This window comes from Solanum pennellii, chromosome 10, assembly GCF_001406875.1.
Source record: "Solanum pennellii chromosome 10, SPENNV200".
Classification (NCBI taxonomy): Eukaryota; Viridiplantae; Streptophyta; class Magnoliopsida; order Solanales; family Solanaceae; genus Solanum; species Solanum pennellii.
In genome coordinates, this window is record NC_028646.1 from 79,681,495 (window position 1) to 79,705,331 (window position 23,837).

The following is a 23,837-nucleotide window of genomic DNA, read 5'->3' on the forward strand; positions in this document are numbered from 1 at the left end:
CCGTCGTAAGCTCCCGTTGCAAAACACTTCAACTCTTGAGAAATTGGTACGGGAAACGAGTCTCTGACCGTCAGGACGGAGGTGCAGGACGGACCGTCACAGGTGTGACGGGCCGTCACAGTCCACCTGGATTGTGGGGGGTTGCGACGACCATTGTGACGGACCGTCGCAGGCACGACGGCCCGTCACAGGTTGCGCAAGTCCCAGGCAGAATCGGATTTCTTCACACGTTTTAAGGGACGCATTGGACTATTCTTTCCTTAATTATAAAGTTAGAGGGTTAATATTAATAAGTCTAATTACTTGGGGGTTAAAAGAGGTAACCTTAAGTTAATTAGTGGGTTTTATTGTCCTCTTTCACACTTAATTATATGTTAATTAGGGTAAAAGAAAGAGGGTTTTGAATAAAAACAAACAGAAAGAACAAAGAGAAAGAGAGGAGTCGATCGAGAGGAAGGAATATCAAAGCTTGGGAATTTGCTTGTGGATTTCAATTCTTCGGTGGAGGTAGGTTATGGTTTTTACGATATTCGTAGTGAACTCTTAATAGTGAATGATATGTATTGAGAGTATTGTAAACCCTGCTATGTGTTTAATTGTATGCTTGCATGATTGTGATTATGAAATTGTGATAAACTAAGCATGATGAAGTTATTGAATCCTAAATCTTGAAAGAAACCCTAATTCACTGTTAATGATGATGCCTTAGTATAAAAGAAGGCTTGATAAATTATATAATGAGATTGATGATGCCTTAGTATAAAAGAAGGCTTGATAAATTATATAATGAGATTGATGATGCCTTAGTATAAAAGAAGGCTTGATAAATTATATAATGAGATTGATGATGCCTTAGTATAAAAGAAGGCTTGATGAATTAGGGGATCGGGTGCCACGTTCCGGTACCAGGATAGAATATGAGGATCGGAGTGTCACGTTCCGACACCAGGATAGAATATGGATCGGGTGCCACGTTCCGGTACCAGGATAGAATAAGGATCGGAGTGCCACGTTCCGGCACAAGGATAGAAAATAGAGGAGCGGAGTGTCACGTACCGACACAAGGGGAAGAAAGATAATGAATCTTGAAAGATAATGAATATACTCAATCTAATGAACCCAATTCCCAAATGAGTATGGTATTGAGGCTTGAGTCCTCATGTGTGAACTTAGTGGAAATTGTTAATGATATAGTACTCGTTGTTGCTACATGTTAAGCATCATAGTTGATTTTATGATATTACTTGATATATATTATCTTCTATTTTGAGTTGGCCGATGATATCTACTCAGTACGTGTGGTTGTACTGACCCCCTACTTTTATGTTTTCTTCTTTGTTATTTGTGGAATGCAGCAAACGTTCCGTCAACTTCAACTCAGCAGTAAATCAAGCCAGTCTTCGACACACCGGATCTTCAGGGTGAGCTAACGCTTCTAGCTTGGACTGGGTCTTCTTCTTCGAGTCTTGATGCCTTGAACTTCCGGCATGGACTAGCTTTTTAGTTATTTTTGTTCTTAGACATTCTTAGTTTAGTAATTTGAGATAGATGTTCTTGTGATGATGACTTCCAGATTTTGGGGAATTAATAGATGTTGATTTGTTTTATTTAATGAGTTTAAGTCTTCCGCATTATTTTCTGTTGATATATGTTAAAATGATAAGGGTTAGATTGGTTGGTTCGCTCACATAGGAGGGAAATTGTGGGTGCCAGTCGCGGCCCCAGATTTGGGTCGTGACACCCTCACTTTTCATTATGACCATTTAAGCCGTTGAACTCAAACATTAACTCTAAAAATGCATATTTAAATAGAGTGGATTCTAAATATACATTTTTAAAGTTTGAAATGTTTATAGGACCAACTCTCAAATCAAGTTAAAAGTATCTATTCTCTGTCCCTTTTTAGTTAACATAATCTCCTTTTATAAATTTAAATATTAAAAACTTTAAGTTAACATTTTATGATAATGAAAAAATGAAATTATACATAAATATGATCCTTAACTTGACTCCAGCAGATAACTATAACCTTCAACTTTAAGTAGACACTTGAACTTGTATAAACTTGAATAAATAGACACATGTCTTACTTGACATAAGGATACAAAATTGCAACGTGACATCATGTAGGAGTTTATTTAAATTTATATAAGTTTAAGTGTCTATCGGTGTATACTCAAATTTAAAATCATAATTTTAATTGATGTCGAGTCATGTTTATATATTATATCGTTGATAACATGTTATTTGAGTTTGGTAGAATATAATAAATTAATAATTGTTGTGCCTTCTCTGACCTTTGCCCAAATTGTCCGCTGTCTTTTCCACTCTTTTGAGTCTTCACAGAATCAGAGTTCTCTAACAATGGCGATGCAAAGGCTACCATTACTACAAGTCTTTCTACTAATATCATCTCTGTCCCTTTTAGCACAATCGCGCAGCGACACGAACCATGTATACTCACCTTGTGCCGATGCAAAAGTGCAGAGATCGGATGGGTTTAGCTTTGGAATAGCATTTTCTTCAAGAACATCATTTTTCGTCAACAGCTCAGTTCAATTGTCTCCTTGTGATAAGAGGCTGTCTCTTTCGTCTTCAAATTCTCAACTTGCTGTGTTCAGACCTAAAGTGGATGAGATCTCTCTGCTTACCATTAACACTTCCAATTTCTTCCCTGTATGATCTTAACCTCAATAAACTTTGTCTTTGTTTCTGTTGCTTATATTTGAGTTATACTGTTAATTGTTTGTATAAGACTGAAAGTTGAGTTTTTTTTTTGTTTACTTGGGGAAATATGGTGAAATGGGGTTAGATCTGAAGTGGGATTGTTCTGGTGTTGGGTTTGGTTTGGGGATTTTGGTTGTAGGGTTGGGTGGGGGCTAAGGAAGAATGCCTTGGATGTAATTTTTTGTATAAGGCTGAAAGTTGAAGGTTTTATTGATTACTTGGTGTAATAGGGTTAGATTTGAAATGGGAGTGTTCTGGTTTTAGGTTTAGTTTAGGGTGGAGGCTAAGTGAGAATGAAAAGGGTCTTGGTTGTGAATGAAGAAAGTTATAGCCACAGTATTTTGGACATTGTTTTCCTAGATAGGAAGGAGAGGTCGAGTATTAGGGTAAACATTTAGTAGGTAGTTAGCTTTACTTAGTGTTATAATTATTACTCTCATAATACTATCTTAGTCTTCGATTTTATTATTACCTGTTGTTTCGCTCTGGTCCTTTGCTTCAGTTACCGTGTTATTTGTTGTTGCTATTGCTCTCTTTATCCTTTATTTATAGCATGACTTCTTCATTACTTTATTTTTTCCGTACTTGATTATGATATGCTTTACTTGAGCCTGTTGACCACGCAATTTCACAAACCACCTCTACCTTCACAGGTTAGGCGTAAGGTTGCGTACAAAGAAGGGAAATTATTTCTATATATAGAATATCATTATTTTGGTATAGAAGAAATAGTAAAATATGATAAATGAATTGGGATAGAGTACTTGGTATGTATGAAGAATGTAATGTGGTTGGGTTTTCTTCTGCTGGTGGTTTTGACGTTTTATCTCATTCACTTTAGCTAATGGAGGACAATTATTTCCGAAGCATTTGTTTTCTTGTGGCTGAGTATCCATTGGTTCTTAATTCTAGAACTAAAACTGTTGGACTTGATTAATGTTCTTATAGTGACGAATGCGAGTTTCCTTCTTTGTAACAATATCCCATGATTTGTAACTATCGTAATTTTCCTTTAGTATCCTTACTGTTTGGGTATGTGCTGATGAATTCCTGTTTCTTTCTTAATCTGGTCCTGTCTGCCAGATGTCTATGACTTAATGCAGTCTTGAATTTTGTTTTTGGAGTGATTGGTAGCACCAGTGTGCAACTTATAGGTTGACATAAATTAGTAATACACTGTCATCAAGAGAACAATTGCAATCATTTATGTATTTGCTGAAAGCAATTGTATGCAACTTATAGCTAACTTTTAGTATTAAAACATCAACAGTAAAGAATTGTTATCATTTATATTCTTAAAGATCCAAGTAACTGAGCCTAGAAAATAGACCAAATGGTGCTAAAAGTTTCTTTACTTATGAAAATAGGATGCAAGTGTTGAACTATGATTTGTGGTGTTCCAAACACTAGCTGCCTTTAGCCATCAGGATCTTCTCCTGTATGACCACAATTTGGGAAGCGGGAACTACAGGGACCCATTTGCACATCATGTTAATATTAAGGACATTTTCAGGTATCGGGTTAACTTTAAGCTTGGGGTGGATTAAGTCTGTATCATAAAAATAGGTTCTCCTCTTCAATTAAGTACTAACTCTATGTTTTGGCCTTTTGGGGCAATAGCACCTTGGTCACTGGTAAATATGTCTTTTCACCTTCTGATGCCTTCCCTTTGTTCTGTTTTACCCCTCAACTTGATTATCACTGCAATTGAAGCAGCGACTAGCTTCTGACATGATTTCTGGGGTTTGTACAATGGCTGACCTTCGTAGGGGTCTCATCTTCGGCATTCGTTCCCTCATCTGCACCTTATAATCACTCCGTCTTCCATAATTGGCAACATGGCAAGCATGGAACGCCGTACACACGCCTCTATCTGTCTTCTTCAATTAAGGTTGAGACGAAGAAGAGCTGATGGATTCCCAAATTAGGTTTTTGTAATGGACATGCGCTACCAGTGCTGCTGTTTTGGGCTTAGTTGTACCTTCTGCTTGCTGATTACAATTTTCAAAGGAGGCCCATTTCCACCTTATATCGTTTAGGGATGGAGGGAATAGTGCTTAATGGTCCTTATTTTTTTTTTTGTCTATCAGAGAGCTGTAGAGAGAAAGCAATATGCTATGCTTCACATTCAGTCCCCCTATTCCTACTTACTGTGTTTTAGGGTTCACAGCAAGGTAGTGGGTGCTGGGAATGTGAATCATTTCAAATACCATTTATTATCTTGCTCTCACATTTATAGTCAAGAATCAAGATTAATGGTTGTGACTTGTGCCAATGTTTCCATACTGTAACTTGTAGAATATCAAGGGTCTGCCAATGCTGTCAATACTTTAGAAAACGTTTCCAAAGCTTTACATACCTGCAATAAAACCGTGCTGTTAGATGACTATCATCTTGGAAAACATGCCTTACCTTTTTATCTTTGCCATTGTTGCTGCTAGGAGTGACAAACGGGTGGGACAGATAGGATATGGGTGGGTTGAAAATGGGTTAAACAAAAAGGGATCAAATGTCCAATCCATCCATATTTAATGTGGATAAAAAAGGGTTAACCGGCAGATAATATGGATATACATATCATACATGGTTTTAGGAATAGTCTGGTGAGAACACAACCTAAAAGCCAAAATAATCTTTAGACTCTTGTAAAGTAAGAACTCATGAAAATAACAGGCAGATAAATGGGTATTAATTATGTGGATATCCGTATCATCCATCTGGATATCCATATTTTCACGGATGATTTCCATATTTGACCCTTTCTCAAAAAGTTGGTTATCCAACCCATCTCTGATGGATTTGATTGGATTGGATGGTTACTTGTTTTGTTCAACCATTTGCCAGCCCTAGTTGCTTCCCTCTTATCACAGTAGTTGTCTTCTTCAATTGTAGGAGTCCTATTACACTCAATAGCTCATGATCTGCCGATCATTTTGGAACCTCTTTTGATAATTTCATTAAGTGTTTATGCTCGTTTGTTTATTTCAACTCCTAATCCCTCTTGTTTTTGCTGCTTCAAGAAGCCTCTTCTGTTTCCCTTTTTTTCTTCTCTGTTTATTCTATGGGAGTGGGGTGGGGATATTGGGAGAAGGGGAGTGATTTATTTACTGATTCGTACTGAGTGAGGGATTTTTTGAATTAATTTATAATCAAGCATTGTTGTTCCTTCCATTTTTCTTCTCCTATCTGGACCCTTTTTGCTGCGCCTTTGTAGCTAGAGACAACTGTTTATTTTTCAACTGTTACAGTAAAGTATATGCATGCATTATTTCTTCATGTTCGCTATTTTTCTGCATTCTGCAATTTATGAAGCCCATTGGTACCTTTTCTTTGGGTAATGGTTGAGTACTTTCATCATCTGGGGATATAGTTTGTAAAATTGCAATTTTGGTTCGAGTTATTGCTTAATTATTTTTCTGTCCTTGTGATATTGGACTTATCACATGCATCCTTCAATTAAATGAAGTATGTGCTTTTCATCCAACTACTAACGAAAGCCAATAGAGAAAACAAATTGTTAAGAAACTCAAAAATGGCAATTCGCTTATATGAATGCCACTCTGGCTATCCATTTATTCCCCTGTCATCTTTTCTTCCTCTCGGCTCTCTCAAAGTTTTGAAGCTGTCCCGTCTGCAATTCCTGAAGAAAAGACATGAATAGAAACACACTTCCAATTTCCTTAGATAGTGTGAAAAGAAGATTACCAACAATAAAAATCACTAGCTCCACAAATATGTTGTGCTTTTGTGTTTCAATTTGATTCTGCAAATCATTTTGTTTATTGTAGGGAACAAGTAGTAAACAGATAGTTGAGTATGCAACCCATTTCTAGTGAAATCAGGGCACGGGAAGTCCTGATCATCCAAAGACGGTGTTAGAATTGACTCTCCATTTTTATCAAATCTTTTCATTCTTGCAATCATAGCGACACTTTCTTTTTCTTTATAACTTAAGCCGGCACCCTCCACTCCATCAGGTTTAGGCATTAGGCTCATTTTTATCATTGTCTGGGCAAAATTAGAGGTAATTGGGAAGACCGTGCTATGAAAAATCCTTCTGGTAAAATACAGAATAAGGTTATTTTTCAGAAGTATTTGGTGCTGAATTTAGTCTGTGAGATACTTATGCCTTTCTTGAAATTAAGAGATCGTGACTTTTCTGAGCTTCCATTAGTAGTTGGAGCACAAGGATGAATGTGCTAGGTCCAATATCACAAGGACTAACAAAGAAACTTAGCAATAATTCAAGGATCGGAACTGCTATTTCCTGTATTTCTATATTCAAAGCATCTACTAAGCTCTCTACCTTCACAAGGTAGGGGTAAGGCAACGTGCACACCACCCTCCCGGTATGTTGTTGTTGTTGTAGTTGTATATGCATCTAATAACCTCCTACGCTTCTTCTACTGTACCACAGGATTCTTATGGAGGTTACATGGTTGCATTTGCTGGTCGGAAATATGCTGCTAGGTCTTTGCCTGCTTTTGTTGCTAATAGTACATTCACTGTAACAAGTTTTACTCTGGTAAGTGAAATTGCTGTCAACAAGATCTGGTGTCACATCGGTTGATTTGGTATCTTACAACAGTATGTGGTGTTTGTGTTTGATCCGTAGGTACATGAATTCAAAAAGGGTAGGCTGGAAAACCTGTACTGGAAGAGAGATGGATGCTCGTCTTGCTCAGGCAACTCAAACTTTGTGTGCCTCAACGGTCAGGACTGTGCTATCAGGACTAATAACTGCAAGAATCGAGGTGGTAATGTTGATTGTAGCCTCGGGATACAACTTACATTTTCTGGCACTGATAAGCATGAATCTGTTTTCAATTCATGGTATGAAGTGAAGAATCTTCGACAGTACTCTCTTTATGGCCTTTATTCCAATCTCCGCGGTTCTCTCACTGATCAATACAACAAATTCTTCTGATTGTATGTATGTTAGAGCTGTTTTTTTGTATAATTTACTTGTTTTATAATGGCTTCTCTTACTCTATTTCTGAGTGTTCTCTTTGTAATTTGTTCATTTACTTTGTATCCATGTGAAGATCATTTGACAACATTTCTCTTCATGTTTGCTTCATTTAGTAGTTTTTTTTTCTCTGTGAATCAAAGTGTTAAACTCAAAACGAAAGGAGAAAGTGAGGCCACAAATTTCATTTTCTTCTGATAGTATCAAGTTAACATGGGTCAAGTGAAATGAAACGGAGAAATAGGAAAAATTACTGGAATACACGTTTTATGTTTCTCTTATTTTTAATATCCCCTTTTATTTCTAAAAAACTTCTAAAATTTCTTATTTCTTTAATGTATCTAAGCTACATATTAATGAATCTAAGTCAATATTTAATGTATTCGAGCTATATATTATGTATTCGGTTTATTTTATAATATATTTGAGCTGAATTTTAATGTATCTGAGCTACATATTATGTATTCGAGCTAGCTTTTAATGAATTCGATTTATGTTATAACGTATTCGAATTCTCTTTAATGTATTCGAGCTTATTGTAATTATAAATTAAAGAAGAATAGATTGTAATTTCATATTAAAAATATGTGATTCCTAAATTTATTCAATATAAGTGTTTTTAAGAGTAACGGAAGTTAAAAAAAGAAAATAGTTTTTCGCAGAAAGTACTTTTGAGAAAGCTGAAGGGCCAAATCGTAGTTTTCTTATATTTTAGTGTTTTAAAAGCGCGAAAAGATTGCTGGAGAAGGAAGAGTTAAAGAGGCGGGAACCCGATAGAGTGACACAAAGTGACGGAGAGATGTACGGCGGGAACAATCAATTCGACGGCAACGCGGCGTTTTCCGGCGGAGGTTTCATGCCGTCGCAGGCTACTCAAACCGTCGGTGATCATTCTTTCTCTCCGGCCAAGGTATATTTTACTTCCTTAGCATATAAAATGTGAACAAGGCTTTAGTTTCTCGTTATGCTATTATCCTCCATAAATATCTATTACACCCTGCTGGAACTGATAGGAACAGAGAAGATGAGAACTCTGAATAGAAAACTAGAAGTTATCAAGCAAAGTTTTTGCTTTCGGATTTTAGGTTTTTTAGCCCTTTTTCTGAGAAGTATTTGAATTTTACTTCTCTAACATATTTATCAAAATTTTCTTTTTGTTTCTCTATTGGTAGAATCGTGATTCACAGACTTTGATTCCATTAACCGTCAAGCAAATTAGTGAAGCCTTTCAATCAAGTGATGATAAGACAAATTTTCTCGTTGACGGAGTTGATGTGAATAATGTTAGTCTTTTATACTCGTGGTTCCTGCTGTTTTGTTGGGAGTTTATGCTGTATAAGATATGAATGATTTAGAATTTGACATGCTTGTAGGTAAAACTGGTGGGTATTTTATGCAACAAAGTGGAAAGGGTTACAGATGTATCATTTGGGGTGGATGATGGAACAGGGCGCCTTGACTGTTTTCGATGGTAATAGTCAGTTTCGTTTTTCCCTCATTTTTGTTATACTTAAGTGAAACACTAAACCACAGTCTACTATGTTCGACATACTTGACTTTGTGTTTTTAAAACTTAATTGTAAATTTGGTTGATGCATACTATGCAGGGTAAATGAAGCTGTTGATACCAAGGAAATGGAAGCAGTCACGTAATTCTTCTTCTCAATACTGTTATTTTTTCACTTAAAATATTTTAATATCATGTTCTATTATATTTTTTGGGTTCTTTGTTAAATAGAAATGGCATGTATGTTCGAGTCCATGGACACTTGAAAGGCTTTCACGGTAAAAAGCAGTTGATGGCTTACTCAGTCAGGTATTTCAGTATGGGTTTCTGAATTGCTCATTTTGTTTCGCTTCAGTATATTAATGTTGGTCAGCGTATGCACAAGTTATTACTCTTTTCTGGTTGTTTGAGGTGGTAACCGCCTCTGGCTTGTGAAAAGCTATTCTGTGGGGCTTTAGGTTTTCTCAAAGAAAAATCATGCACAAGTTATTACTCTTCTCGGGTAGTTTGAGGTGGTTGCCTCTGGCTTGCGAAAAGCTATGCTGTGGGGCTTTAGGTTTTCTCAAAGAAAAGATTTTTAATACATAGTTTGTAATCTGTCCAGCATTCGTGTATGCAATGCATTGCACAACATTGTTTCAGCACAAAGTTACTAACTTATCTTTACTTGAGACACTGCAAAAAGATGAAACTTATATTAATGTTGATTTTTAGTATTTTCAAGTCCTCGTTGGTCTTAGTAAGTTACTTTCCCTTTTTCCCCTAGTTAATCCCCGCATGGCTTTATTAGTTGATTTTCTTTGTAATGTATCTACTATCTAGGACCTCTGTCCTTTTCAAGTGTTGACTATACATGTATATTGCTGTTTTTATAATTGCTTAATTAGCATAAACCTTTTTTCCTTTTCTTTTTGGGGTGGTAAGGTTTTTGAGGAAGTTCATCAGGTAGAAGGTGGAGGCCTGGAGGGAGTGTGTACAACTAATATTTTCTCAGAAGCACGTGACATGATAGTTGTTTGTCAAAATGAGGCAATTATATCTGTTCCATGACCATGCCTATGAACAGGCACAAGGAGAACAATTGAGCAAACTGGTGTGTAAAATTGTTACAAATGGGCAGTTTTGCATTGTTTGATAAATCCCTTAGTTGTGTTGAATCAATAACTGGGTAAACCAAATTTGTCGACTATATTTCCATGAATAATTGGTGATCATTATTTTCATTAACCATGTTTTAAAAATTTGTTCTTAAACCAATGAACATCCGGGAAACTGCAACTTGACATGGAAAGATGGTTTGCAAGAAAAGATTCTGGTATATGAAAAAGCATCTTTATGGACAGAACAGTACACCTATCCTTTTATAATAGTGTATGAATGGCGAGGACAAGAAACATGGAAAACTTTCACGTGAGTTGTTATTTCTATCATGCTATGTCTCTGAGCATGTGAAATTATTCTGGGTATGTTGTTGTACTATGGCTCTGGGGAGGTTAGAGGAGGCAGGATGCACCCCTGCCCCTGTTACCTTTGTATCGGCTTTAACGAGTTGGTGGTAAAGATCCTAATTTCTTATATGTGTGGTTTTTAGGCCCGTGGATGACTACAATGAGATTGCATACCACTTTGCTCAAGTCATTTATGTTCATAGCTACAACAGTCTACGGGTATTTAACAAACTGCCTTGCATATGTTGAGCTAAACAATATGCTGTACATAAGATTCTGATTGAAGTTGCATTTCCTTTGCCACTCCAGAAGCAACATGATAGTTCCTCTATGCCATCTCAAGTGCCTAGCTCAGCTTTCAACACTCCTCTAAAGGGATACCAAGCTTCAGCGTCAAATCAAGTATTTCAAATTACATTTCTCTTCCTTTTAATTTGTGTAGTTAATTTTATATGCATTTTCAGATTTCACATTTCCTATGTAGTCAATGATTTTATCTTTATCTTTCATGTTTCAGTTTCCCGGATACAGCATGGACGGGATCAGAGGTGTAGATAAGATGGTCTTGGACTACTTGCAACAACCGTCATGCCTGTAAGTCATTTGAATCTCCAGCACTTTCGCTCACTGGGCAGTGCTTGCAGTTCTAGTGCAAATACCAATAAAATCACATCTGTATAAATGAACACTTATTATTACATGTCGAAGTGCCTTCTTGATGGCTGCTGATTTTGTCTGATAATCTTGTTCTGGCACATGACATTGAAATAAAATTATAAGAGTGTTTTTTCTTGGTATAACTCGAATCTCAAATCATTCACTTGCTTTAGTCCAGTTTGGGTACTTCTCCTTTATCCCTTGTCTTGCTTTTGTGCTCAGTCAGCACCTAAGGTGGGTTCAGTGCCTCTTAAAATATCTTAAGGAAAAGAAAGGGATGTATGGATAATAGAACAGATAAGTGATAACAGTCTAAAAGAGTCTGTTCTCGCCTATCCGTAGGTAGTGGGTCATGATGCCTTTTTTCGCATGTCAAATCCACTTTGAATCTGCCCCCAAGGCCTAGCTCGAGTGGCAAAAGGTGGAGGATCTGTGGCTTAGGTCGAAGGTTCAAACCCCACACCATGCAAAGTGAAGCCCAATATTTAAGTGGAGAAGGGCAGACCCATTATTCACCGAGTTTAGAAGGCTGTGATTTGTCCAAAGGGCGGGTCACAGACAGATTTCTCGGTTACCAAAAAAAAACACTTAGAATTTGAATATCCTTTGCGCCTTATCTCCTCATCTTCCTGTTTATAAAACAGAGCTTCTTCAATCTATGTAACAACAAGAACTTCGAGAGGATTGCCTTTGAAGCAAGGAGTGACTTCTTGTGGTAGATATTGCGAACAGCTTCAAAATAGATTTTTCGGAAACCAAACAAATTCGTTTTCAAGTATTGAAAACTGTCCCCCAACTGACTTAATTTTTCTTGTTTTTTCATAATCTTTTTTTATCTATATTGCTTGGATCATAAAGTTTACTGCTGGATCCTCCAAAACCTATCCGACAGGGGTGTGACAACATTTTTGGGGGGAGGGGGTCCAAGCAACATAGTATTGATAGTGTATTTTATTTGCTTGTAATATGAATTCCAAGTTCCTTGAACGATTTTGATGTTCTCTTATCATTTCTATTTCAGTGCACTTGAAAAAGGGGTTCATCGCAATCAGCTAGTCCAACAGCTACAACTCCCTTCAGAGAAGATCTCGTACCTCTCTCTCCCTTCTCGTTCTCTTTCATGATTAATAACATTGGATCATTTCTGCTCTTGCTTATTGCCTTATTCCTTATTGTTTCTGTATGACAGAGAAGCTCTTGACTCTCTCGAATCAGAAGGTCTAATTTACACCACAATAGACGAGTTTCACTACAAGTCTACTGGAAACGGTTGATGTTGGAGATGAAATTGATAAGCAACTTTATAAGATATGTCCTTTTCCCTGTATATGTGCTGTTTTTGTTGGATATATTGTTGTTTCTTCCCTCAAAGAGTCTTTTGTGCTCTATGTTTGTTAGCTTTTGACTATTGCAACTTTTATCTCATCTTTTATAATTTTATCCATGAAACAGTATCGCCTTGTCTTTTGGGAACATCAATCTCACTTGAAATGATGTTTATAAGGTTGAACCAAGTTTATCATTATGAATTAGCATTTTCGATATGCCTCCACATGCTAGTTGGTCCCTTCCTCACTGAAAATTCTGGTTTTAATTCATTTGGGTCGTGAAGATATTGATTTGTAGTCATCACATTCAGAATCGCTAAAGTGTTTAGCAGCATTTAAGTAAAAAGCTTGATTTACTGATTAGTCAAGTCAGTATTTAGTATGCTATTTGTCTATTATCAAGAATTGACAGTATATTAATCTGTCCACTTGCTATTTATTATGGTTTAAAATTTAACATATGATATATTTATCAGACTATCACAAATAAAACTTTTCGAAAATGTTTTTTTGATAGATTTCCTTTCAAAATTCCATACTTTTGATAATATTTTGATGGAAACGTTCAATTTTTTATTTTTATTTTTTATATTTTTACAATAAGCTAACTTCATTTATTAAGGTTCCAGATTTGCACATGTCTATATATTTTTTTCTTCCTTTCCCCTTTAAAAGAGGTTTTAATAATGTCTTTTTAACATAACATGTATATAAATACAGGTTAGTTCATTGTTGGCTTGTCCTTTTTGATAAAGTTGGTTTATTAAAAGTTCTTATCATATATCCACACAAGTCCAATGATAGGTGCTCTCTAGCATTCCTTTTTTTTTTTTAATTCGATGTTTAATATTCATCTTAAAATTTCATTAAATGTGAATTTGCGGGTTGCAGTACTTTTATTTTGGTGTATCGGTTTTGGTAAAAAGAAAAATTCATTTTTAAAAGCTTAAATCTGAAATATTTAAATTATAAATAAAAGAAATTTTGAATATTCTCTTGTGTACTTTAATGAAAAAGTTAAATCTTTGAAAGATTTGCAACAAAAAAGTATCATATAAGTAACTTTTATGTGGCACTAATGAGTGTTTTCCACATGTAGCTATCTTATGGCTTCCAATAAATCTTCAATATATCATCCACCAAAAAAAATTATTGTAAAGTTTTATTCATTCTACAATAATGCGTTGAGTTTGTAATAATTTTTGGAAATCTTAATATATATCCAATGTGTATATTTATTTACCAAAAAAGGTATCCAAGTAAAGTTACCTAATAAGGGTTAGGTCATTTTCATGTAGTTGATTAATATACCATTTAAGGATTGTTGGAATAGGTTTTTATTAATTTATTTATACATCATCAAAATTAAGTTCATTAAAGAATGATAAAAAAAAAATTGTAACATTATTAATGTTGATAGTAAATGATGCATTTGGCAAAGTATGATGAGTTCCATTTAAGACATCTTTTTGCCATTTTTTGCAATAATTATCTAAAGCTATGAACCATTTTTGCAGTTCTTTGAAGCTTCTCCTCTTCTTCTTCCTCCTTTTTTTTTTTGGTAAAGAATATTATATAATTTATTTTTGTGATTTTAAAAACTTTTAGTAATGATCAAAAGAATTTGGACTTTTTTTTTGCCATACAAGTCATGCTTTTAACCTAAATAAAAGTGTACTTTGATTTATAAGTGTTCAACAACAAAACAAAGAGAAAAAACGTCAAAGACTTATGATCAACGAGGTGAACCAAAAATTATGAAGTTTTAAGTTCAAATTTCAGTAACGATAATTATTTTTGGTATATAATTCTTATTGTTGGTGGAAAATATATAACAAATATTATGTAAAATTAATCGAGATATGCAATAGCTAGTCTGAATATCACGATTATAAGGGAAAAAGAAGAAGAGAAAAACATAACAATGTTTTTTTTCAATGCATATGCTCATACATATATCTACTTATTAATCTAACCTAATCTAAGTTCTTACTATATAGGATTCATTTGAAGAAAAAAAAGCACTTTTTATTATGATTTTTTTAAAAAATATTAAATTTTAAAATCTTATATTAAAAACAAAAATATTATCAATAGAAGTCATCTAGAGATACTAAATACTTCACCAACCAATTATAATAGTGGGAGCCAATTGTATAGATTTATGCCAAGTGTGGAAACCAAAAAAGAACCACCTCAATTATCAATTATCCAAAAGCCCTAGTCATTCCCCACCCACAACATTACATTTGGCATTTATAAACACTAAGATTCATTAAAGGGGAATTCAAATATCTTTTTTATTTTTAAAGCTCGAATCCGAAACAGATAATTAACTCAAATACTTATACTACAAGATCATAGTTAACATTGAGTATCAAACAATGTTTATCATAAAGGTAAGAATACAAAATGCATATGAAAAGATTAATTATATCCTTATACGCCCTTCAACTAATTAACCGAATAGCTAAAGTCATAAAATTTAAATCAAAATTATTAAATTATAATTGTACAATGACACTACCCAAATAACATAAAACTATATGTACACCTAATCACATAGGTATTCTAAAAAGCTTATGAACAACATGTTCAGAGTGCACATACATACAATTGATGACACTTGGCTAGGGACCAATTGGACAAGATTTATTAGGAAAAAAAATATAAACATTTTCCCTTTTTCCCCCCTTATGATATAGTCTTTAATTAGGCTATATTTCATAGGATACTTCTATCTATTTGACATTTCTTTCCTCTCTTTGTGAGTATGTCACTCTTCTCTTTTTCAGCTAATTAACTTCTTGGTTTTTATTTTTTTAAAATAAAATAAATATATCCTTCAAGATTTTATGTATAGTGTAGTTTTCGATTTGTATGTATACACAATTCAATTTTATATATACATAATATGATTTAATACTCAACTGATTACCACTCTTCATTCTATATTGTTTAACCACTGTTTAAGAAGTTCAATTTATTTTTATTTTTTTTGTATAATTTGGTTGGTGAAATTGAAGTGTGAAAAATTGTTTGCCTTATTTAATTTGATGTCCAATTATTGTTTGTTGTTGGATTTCAGGAATTTATTTTAGAGTAATATTATCTATGGAGCAGCCTATGTCTTTTGGTAATATTCTCTTTATCTTTTTTTAAGTAAATTTAGGTTATTTATAGGGAACAATTCTGAGTTATAGTACATGTTGGAATTAAATGATAAAGGGTATAATATAAATATGTGTATTGACTGTAATTAAATAAATTACGATAAACTTTCTATTTCTAATTTTAAATCTTGCTTCACCATGGACTTAGGCACATATTGTTTCTGAGTGATTATCGGCTCACTATTTTACCAATTTCACCTTTCCTCCATATGTTTTTACCAAGGATACCTTATATATTGATTTATAATAAAGAAAATTGGAGTTATATATGCTTTTGTATGAAACTTCCATTAAACTCTTATTAATATCTATGCAGACTCTCAATCATATAATATGGACTATCAAGGCCACTTTGATCTAGGTTTATTTGGTCAACCTCTGGTAAAGTTTCTAGATTAAAATTATATATATCGTCGATATAAAAGCTTTATGATACCACCACACCTGAAGTATCTTAATTTTTTGAGTTTCGTATCTCATACATCTGATATACGAATTCTCTGCTTGAACAATCATCAATTATTCATCAAATTGCACAAAGTAACATACTAATAATGGACTTTGTATTCTCAAAAATTTTGAAGGGCCGGATTATGCTACCATTGAACTTCACCTCTCATGATGAAACCCCAATATTTGTCAATGCCAAGCAATATAATGGGATACTTAGGCGTAGAAAATTCCGCGCAAAGGAAATAGAGAAGAACTTACTTAAACCGCGTAAGGTAAAATTCTTCTTTTGACTAAATAGTTACGTATGACTTTGACTCATGCACTATACTATGATAACAACTGGCGTTTCCATGTTAGCAAATGATAAAGCTTAGAGCACTCTCTTTAGAAATGAATGATAGTTAATTGAGACGAAGAGATTACTTCCAGCTAGCTTTATATTTTCTCGTACCTAAATTTCTTTTCATGTTCGCTCACTATGGTTGCTTAATTTTTGTATTGGTTTAATGTATACAGCCATTCTTGCACCTCTCGCGCCATCTCCATGCCAAGCGTAGACCTAGAGGAGGTGGGGGGCGCTTCTTGAACACGAGGAAGACGGATGGAAGTATCAACGATGATGCAAACGGTACAACCAAGACTAGCAACAACAAATGTCATCACACTAGATCACAAAATTCTGAAGTTTTGCAGTGTGGTTTATTCAATTTTAACTCAACAAAGGATACAACTAACAGTATTTCCTCTATTGACGCGTTTCTTGATATAACGAATACTGGCCATGACATTCTCATGGCCAGTAAGTGGGGTTCTGCAGCAGCAGTTGATAACTGCTGCTGCAACAACCTCAGAATTGATGACGTTTTTACCCTTACTACAACCAAATTGAGGGCTATGGACTCTGTTCCTACCGCGATTTGGTTGCTAGAATAGGCAGATCATCCTTGGCTATACTCATTAAGGTTGCTTATCATATATCATTCCATGTAGCTATCCAGGTAGCTACATGGATGTTACGAAGTGCTAAAACCTTAATGCACTTTTTTTTTAAAGTAGGACGTAAGACGTTTATGAAGGTTCAAAATTATCGAGTTTGTAATGTTGTGTGTATGTTGGTTTGTAAAAATTGAGTTGAAGTGATTAGTGTTTGGTGTGTTTGAGACTGGACTTGTACTATTGTATCAGAGTAAGACTCATCTTAATTCATTGTTTCTGATGTTGGGTCGTGTGACATTTCTTATATTGTTCAAGCTTCAGATGTTCAGTCCATTTAAAATTATATCTAAGTATTAGTTTTTCATATTTATTTGTTACTTTCGAAAAATTCTAGCGTTATAATCTCTCCATGATTAATATGTAAGCCAAAACAGCCTTTCAGATGAGAACATTCTCTTTGGTACTCAAAATTCTCTGATGTATAAACCCCGGCCCTGTTAGACTTAGACCATACTTTTGAGTTTTGACCATTTCATTCTTTTTTGGGATTTCAACTCGATATTTGGTATTCATTTTGACGTCAGATTAATTTAGAATTTGGAATCGTGTCCGTAAGTTCAATTTAGAAGGTAGAGTGTTTTTATCAAAACTAACTATATATTCAAAACTTGAATCTGAGACATGTGGTTAAGAAAAGAAGAGTGTTCACTACCCTATCATAGCCTATAATCCATTAGTCCTTATATATTCAATTTTTTTGTTTGTTAGACTTGAACCCGAAATACTTAATTAAAAATAGAGTACTCACCTATTTTACCAATAACATTTAGTTTCTATATTTTATTTTTTTTGTTAGACTTGAACTCGAAATATTTAATTAAAGATAAAGGAATATTCACCATCCTATCATAACCTTTAGACTATATATATAACGTAACTTTCTTTGGTTAGACTTGAACCCGTGATATTTAGTTAAAAATGGAGGAGTAAACAAAATTTCTCACTTGGTATTAGGTATCCATTTTTGAGCTCGACTAATTCAGATTCACATCGATGAAGCTCTAAAGCACTTCAAACCAATGACAACTCTATATCTAGCTCTCGTATCTTAGAATCAATCGCTTACCATCATACCAAAGTTATATCATACACCAAAATCCCAATTTTATATCTTAACTAAATCCACACCACGCAAGCGCCATGTGCGATCATGACTCCGATCCGAACCATCCCACCCCTTGTCGGCCTTGCCATAAGCAGAATGTTATCATTTCCCAACAGCAAATACGTAACAAACATCTAGTTAAAGGTGAAGGAGTACTCACCATTCTACCACAAACCCGAAGTCACTATCTAGTTTAATATACATTGAATAGTGAAGACTATAATACATTAATATCAATTGACTTTTTAAACTCATATGTTTTTTTCCTTCCAACTTGTCACCATAGTTGTTGAAGTAGACAACCATTTTGACAAGTCTTCTCTCCAGCCTGCCATTCAAGAACTAGTTAATTTCAAGTTTCAACCCCCTACCCCCACTTCACCCCCTTCAAAACCCCATCTCAACCAAAATTTCCAATCAAAATCTTCAAATTTCACAATGAATGATCTATTCTCAGGATCATTTTCTCGTTTCAGAAATGAAGAACAATCCCCAAATCAAGAATCAGCTGGAATACAAATGAGACAACAAACAGGAGGTGTAAATCTTGACAAATTCTTCGAAGATGTAGAAACCATTAAAGACGAGCTTAAAGAACTCGAAAAGATTCATACCCAACTCCACAATTCACATGAACAGAGCAAGACTCTGCATAATGCTAAAAATGTCAAAGATCTCAGAACAAAGATGGATAATGATGTTTCGTTAGCTTTGAAAAAGGCGAAATTCATCAAAGTTCGTTTAGAAGCATTAGATCGATCGAATGCTGCTAATCGAAGTGTACCTGGTTGTGGACCTGGAAGTTCTTCTGATAGAACAAGAACCTCTGTTGTTAATGGATTGAGGAAAAAACTTCAAGAATCTATGAATCAGTTCAATGAATTAAGGCAAAGAATGGCATCTGAGTATAGAGAAACTGTTCAAAGAAGGTATTGTTGAATAAAGTTTAAATCTTTGCATCTCATGTTTTTGTTACTATATGTTATTTTCTCGAGAAATGTTAGTAGCTCAGTTGGTTGGTTATCTGAACTTACATTTGTTCTTTGTTTGGACTGCTTTGGACTGTTTTCTTTTGTGAGTCGAGGGTCTGTTGGAAACCGTAAGATTTGCGTACATTCTAGCCTTCCAGATCTCACTTTGTGAAATTACACCGAGCATCTTTGCCTTTTGTTTGACTTTTGATTCATTCGTGTTCTTGCCGATAGTAAATTGTTATGTATTTGTTCCTTATGGATTAATGGAGCTCCGGGTGAAACGAGTAGGTCTAGTTCTTCGAGACAAAGGCCCTCAACTTTAGACTATGGTTTAAAATTACCTTCACGATCCAAGCTCCATTATGTATCAAGGGTAAATATGAAATTTTTCTAATGACATTTGAACTCCGGACCTTTAACTATTCTGTTTAGGTTGAAGTATGTGGTTATCTCATTTGAAGACACATTTTTGATCCTCTCATGTAGTCATGTATCATGTGGATGAGACTCGAAATCATAGTCTAAGAGTTAAAATCAACAGGTACTACACGGTGACAGGAGAAAATCCAGATGAAGGTACACTAGATACTCTAATATCGACTGGCCAAAGTGAGACATTTTTGCAGAAAGCAATACAGGAGCAAGGAAGAGGACAAGTAATGGACACAGTTATGGAGATTCAAGAAAGGCATGAAGCTGTGAAGGAATTAGAGAGAAATCTGAAAGAATTGCATCAAGTTTTCATGGACATGGCTGTTTTAGTTGAAAGTCAAGGAGCACAGCTAGATGACATTGAAAGTCAAGTTAATAGAGCCAATTCATTTGTGAGAGGTGGTGCTCAGCAGCTTGAGGTAGCAAGAAAACACCAGAAAAGTTCAAGAAAATGGACTTGTATTGCCATTATTATTTTGCTCATTATTGTCTTGGTGGTGGTTCTTTCTATTCAACCATGGAAGAAATGAGAATCACTCAAACGTTGGGTTCGAACCATGGAATTAGTCACTAATACTTACACGTCAAGATAACATCCCCTTAGGGTGTCCTGCATCAACACGAGATGCTTTGTGCATCAGAGTATCTTTCTTTTCTTTTTTTCATTTTTCTAATGTTTGGAGTTCTCTTTGTAATTAAGTTATTGCTCAAGTAGAAATGGAGCTGAAGGAGACTGTTTTGTGCTATTTGCTTTGTTTATACACATTTGGGTTTAAATCTAATCTTTTATTGGTGAAACTTTTGTTCCTTTTTGAGTAACTTTTCTGAATTTATAAATGCATGTTGCATGACACTATGAAGATTTAAGCCTGCAATTTCAGTACTGAACTTCAAAGAACATGTCCTATTATAATTGTAAAAGTTTACTATAACCTTGATAAAAGTTTGATGATAGAACAATTAAACAAGACATTCAGCATAGTTAGACAGCACACATGAGTTGTCTTCTTATATTTGTAGTGTTACCAGCCTAGCATTACAAGATTAATCCAGGGCCCTTCCGACGTCTCCTGTCCAGTCTGGTTTCACCAGACAACCTTATCGAGGTCAGAATATTCCATGAACATCTGTGTAGCAGCTTCTCATGAAAGCTTGTATCGTTCCTCGTGAGTGAGAGTTTGAGGCTACCAGATATGATTCTTCAAATTTTGCTACAAAGTCTTCAGTGCATCGTGTAAGTCTAGCAGGTTTAGGTATACCTGGAAAAATGCATCCGACAGTGGTCCAAATTTCCCCATTTGCAAGAGCTCAGCCATGGTAGTGCAAAGCGCAGCACTGCAAGCAAAACTATGTTAAAAGCTGAACAGTAAAGAAACTAACAGAGAACAAGGAAATGGGGAAAACAATAACTAGCATCAAATAAAAGGCAGCAAAGGGTCTGCATTCAACATCGTTGTTCAAGCTTAAGATTTAGCAATTGGAAGTACCACGCCGATGAAAAATCCCAAGAAAAAAAATTGTATTCAGTATTTGCAGATGTCGAGGAGAAAAAGTTTAACACTTTATACAAGTAAAGTGATTCATGAGATTTCACCCTTTAAATGAATAAGAACATTTGTACCCAAGATTGAAAACTCCCGGGCGAGTATATATGTCTCATACTCTACATCACAGAAATCAGGTAAGAGTGATCAATTTAGTTTTCAGGTTAGCATGGCAGATCATACGAATAATCTTTACCATCTTAGTCATTTATGCATTAACAGTAATTCTAAAATCATTTTGCCACAGGAAACAGAATGTTATCCCTAATGATGTTTTATAGATCATCGGACAAAAACGGAAAAAAGACGAACTAAATAATGCCCTATTATGTGTAACAACCTCTACATTCTTCATTAAAAACAAGTTCTACATAAGGATTCTTACCCATGAAGAGAGTCATATGTATCGTCTCTACTTTCATGACGCTGACATCACGATTTAACCTATTTGCTGTACTCTGTACCTCATGAGCATCTTTCTCATTGCCATATACCTCCAAACTAAAGCCATTAAGGTCATTCTTGTGCTTTGCGTAACAGATCTATCAACTCCCAAAATCCCTTCGCCCAGACCATTTTGCCTAAGAAAGATGCTCATTTAGAGAAAACTAGCTGGTCGCTTTGTCTATCTGCTGCCGCTTTTTCTCCTTTTTCAGAAACTTTGGACTGACACCGTGTATATTGCAGACCAAAGACTTGGGTAAATCCTGTATAGCTAAACAGCAATATTGACATCTCAATTAAGACAAATGAAATAACAGGTAGGGTGTTTTAATATTAATAAAAGGATGTGGCAGTGTTCAGGGAAACGTGAAGCAGAAAAAGCGTTAAGGCCCCACTTCATGCTTTAAGCGATGAAGCGCTCACATACTCATTCTAGTCTGTGAAGCGTAGAAGGCTCGCTTCGCTTTCCTAAACACTGGGACGTGGTGCTCTAAAATGCAGTTAAGGCATCTTCCAATGCTAAATGCATGTGACCACAGTTTCCTTCTTTCTTCTTCTATGGAGGAGTATTAATTCATAGACTACACATACCTAGTCTTGGTATTCTCTCGTTACCCAATTGTTAGTGCGTTTCACAAAAAAAGCTTGAAGAGCCCCATTCATTTCCCTCTTGATATATTCCAAATAGTTTGTGTGGACAACGCCAACAAGATGATTTAAATTTATCACTCCAACATTAGCCTGGGTGGTACACTGAGATGTTCTGGCTCCTCTAAAACTTTGCAACATCGGCATCCCTTGACGGGATAAACTGAGAAGTGTCTCTAGATGGTATTATACGCCGCCTTTCTTTGGAGAACTGCAAGGGAAATAATATTTGTCAATAATCACATCCATCTCAACATCTTCGCCTGTCATATTATAATTTATTTAGCTGTTAATCAGGGACTACCTTTCCAGGGTAAAATGAAATCCTGAAGTCAGCCTTGAAACCAATTCGCTCCTCGAGCCAATTGCATATATAGAGGTCCTGATCTTCAGGAGAACTTAATGAAAGATGGTTTGGAAAAATTAGCTCTTGGTCAGATTTACATAGCCATGGAACCAGCAACATAGCATTCTGCTTTTCTGATCTGGCTAAGTGAGCTGCTCGGAATAGAAGATCTACAGCAGTTTCTGTTATCGAAGGAAGGCTAGCCATTGTGACTACATGCATTCTATCATCTGATAGATTCTGCTCTTAGAATCCCCTCAAAATCCACCTTCGTAACATGACCATGGTTCTTATATCCAGATCATCATTCATAATTTCACCTTCAACCATGACGACCCTCCTCCGGGTAAGTGGTGTAGTAAATTTTTGCTTCGACCCTTGCTGCACAGACATCCACAATCTTTTCTGATAAAATAAATTAAAGAGCCAGAGAAGATAACTTATAGCGTCCATCGACACATCAAAAGCTTGATTGTTAAATCATGACATCCAAGTAACATCTGTCTATTACTCACAGTATATCATGTAAATGCTTCATTTTGGACATGTCAAGGATAAATGATGGAGAAACTGTCCCGTTTTATGGTTGAAAGCCTGTAAGTAACAGTCCTACTGCAGAATTCACACAAGATGAAAATGTTCCTGGATATATGTGCAACAATTTACAATAAATACAAAATGAGAATATCTTTTAGAAATTTCACACCTTGATGCAAAGGTACGCTAAACATCCTACTTAATGTGCAAGAGTAGGCTATCTGTCCTACTATATATGTCCAAAAGAATAAGTGAATATCTAGAGCAAAGTTTAAGCACTGATAAAATATAAAAACAGGAGCATAGGTAATATCACCATAGTTACTTATGCTAGTAAAGATTATCTTACCTTCAACAATTAAATAGACTAAGCATCAAAAAGAAAAAGGAAATAAAGAGCACTCACGCAGACTAAATGCACAGGTCAAGTATTGCAAACAGATCCAACATTTAGGATTCCATAAAGAAGTAATGCAAACAGAATATAAGCAACTAAGATAATCGAAAGTCAACTCGTATATTTGTAAATCACAAATGAACTATTACCTT

General features: G+C 35.1%; 4 protein-coding genes and 1 pseudogene across 6 annotated transcripts; 4 read left to right on the forward strand and 1 right to left on the reverse strand.

The window, feature by feature from the left end:
• The first annotated feature begins 2,260 nt into the window (after positions 1-2,260).
• On the forward strand, positions 2,261-7,833 carry LOC107002142. Its single transcript, XM_015200050.2, has 3 exons — positions 2,261-2,676; positions 7,145-7,252; positions 7,343-7,833. Exons 1-3 carry the CDS (start codon positions 2,365-2,367, stop codon positions 7,652-7,654), a joined length of 732 nt encoding a protein of 243 aa, XP_015055536.1. The 5' UTR covers positions 2,261-2,364; the 3' UTR covers positions 7,655-7,833.
• Positions 7,834-8,430: 597 nt separating this feature from the next.
• Positions 8,431-12,781, forward strand: LOC107002146 (replication protein A 32 kDa subunit B-like). The gene is made up of 10 exons (XM_015200053.2): positions 8,431-8,606; positions 8,869-8,979; positions 9,070-9,167; positions 9,304-9,345; positions 9,435-9,512; positions 10,795-10,870; positions 10,961-11,053; positions 11,169-11,245; positions 12,330-12,398; positions 12,498-12,781. Exons 1-10 carry the CDS (start codon positions 8,496-8,498, stop codon positions 12,580-12,582), a joined length of 840 nt encoding a protein of 279 aa, XP_015055539.1. The 5' UTR covers positions 8,431-8,495; the 3' UTR covers positions 12,583-12,781.
• A 196-nt stretch (positions 12,782-12,977) lies between these two features.
• Positions 12,978-17,504, forward strand: LOC107002147 (nuclear transcription factor Y subunit A-2-like). 3 transcript variants are annotated; one of them, XM_027912066.1, is made up of 5 exons: positions 12,978-13,554; positions 15,725-15,772; positions 16,126-16,190; positions 16,394-16,534; positions 16,779-17,497. In XM_027912066.1, exons 1-5 carry the CDS (start codon positions 13,476-13,478, stop codon positions 17,193-17,195), a joined length of 750 nt encoding a protein of 249 aa, XP_027767867.1. In that variant the 5' UTR covers positions 12,978-13,475; the 3' UTR covers positions 17,196-17,497. The 3 variants fall into 3 exon arrangements, with proteins under 3 accessions (XP_027767867.1, XP_027767866.1, XP_015055541.1); XM_027912065.1 differs by having other exon boundaries at positions 13,174-15,403; positions 16,779-17,504; XM_015200055.2 differs by having other exon boundaries at positions 13,175-15,407; positions 16,779-17,504.
• A 1,126-nt stretch (positions 17,505-18,630) lies between these two features.
• On the forward strand, positions 18,631-20,558 carry LOC107002149 (syntaxin-121-like). The gene is made up of 2 exons (XM_015200065.2): positions 18,631-19,292; positions 19,879-20,558. Exons 1-2 carry the CDS (start codon positions 18,802-18,804, stop codon positions 20,297-20,299), a joined length of 912 nt encoding a protein of 303 aa, XP_015055551.1. The 5' UTR covers positions 18,631-18,801; the 3' UTR covers positions 20,300-20,558.
• A 95-nt stretch (positions 20,559-20,653) lies between these two features.
• Positions 20,654-23,828, reverse strand: LOC114074197 (annotated as a pseudogene).
• Positions 23,829-23,837: the final 9 nt, after the last annotated feature.

Coding starts and splice junctions, on each gene's coding strand:
- LOC107002149 (XM_015200065.2), top strand. CDS start 18,802: ATGAATGATCTATTCTCAGGATCATTTTCTCGTTTCAGAAATGAAGAA. Junction 19,293..19,878: donor AGAGAAACTGTTCAAAGAAG/GTATTGTTGAAT, acceptor TAAAATCAACAG/GTACTACACGGTGACAGGAG.
- LOC107002142 (XM_015200050.2), top strand. CDS start 2,365: ATGGCGATGCAAAGGCTACCATTACTACAAGTCTTTCTACTAATATCA. Junction 2,677..7,144: donor ACACTTCCAATTTCTTCCCT/GTATGATCTTAA, acceptor ACTGTACCACAG/GATTCTTATGGAGGTTACAT. Junction 7,253..7,342: donor CTGTAACAAGTTTTACTCTG/GTAAGTGAAATT, acceptor TTTGATCCGTAG/GTACATGAATTCAAAAAGGG.
- LOC107002146 (XM_015200053.2), top strand. CDS start 8,496: ATGTACGGCGGGAACAATCAATTCGACGGCAACGCGGCGTTTTCCGGC. Junction 9,513..10,794: donor TTGATGGCTTACTCAGTCAG/GTATTTCAGTAT, acceptor TGTGGTTTTTAG/GCCCGTGGATGACTACAATG. Junction 11,054..11,168: donor AAGCTTCAGCGTCAAATCAA/GTATTTCAAATT, acceptor TTCATGTTTCAG/TTTCCCGGATACAGCATGGA.
- LOC107002147 (XM_027912066.1), top strand. CDS start 13,476: ATGTTTAATATTCATCTTAAAATTTCATTAAATGTGAATTTGCGGGTT. Junction 15,773..16,125: donor GGAGCAGCCTATGTCTTTTG/GTAATATTCTCT, acceptor ATATCTATGCAG/ACTCTCAATCATATAATATG. Junction 16,535..16,778: donor ACTTACTTAAACCGCGTAAG/GTAAAATTCTTC, acceptor TAATGTATACAG/CCATTCTTGCACCTCTCGCG.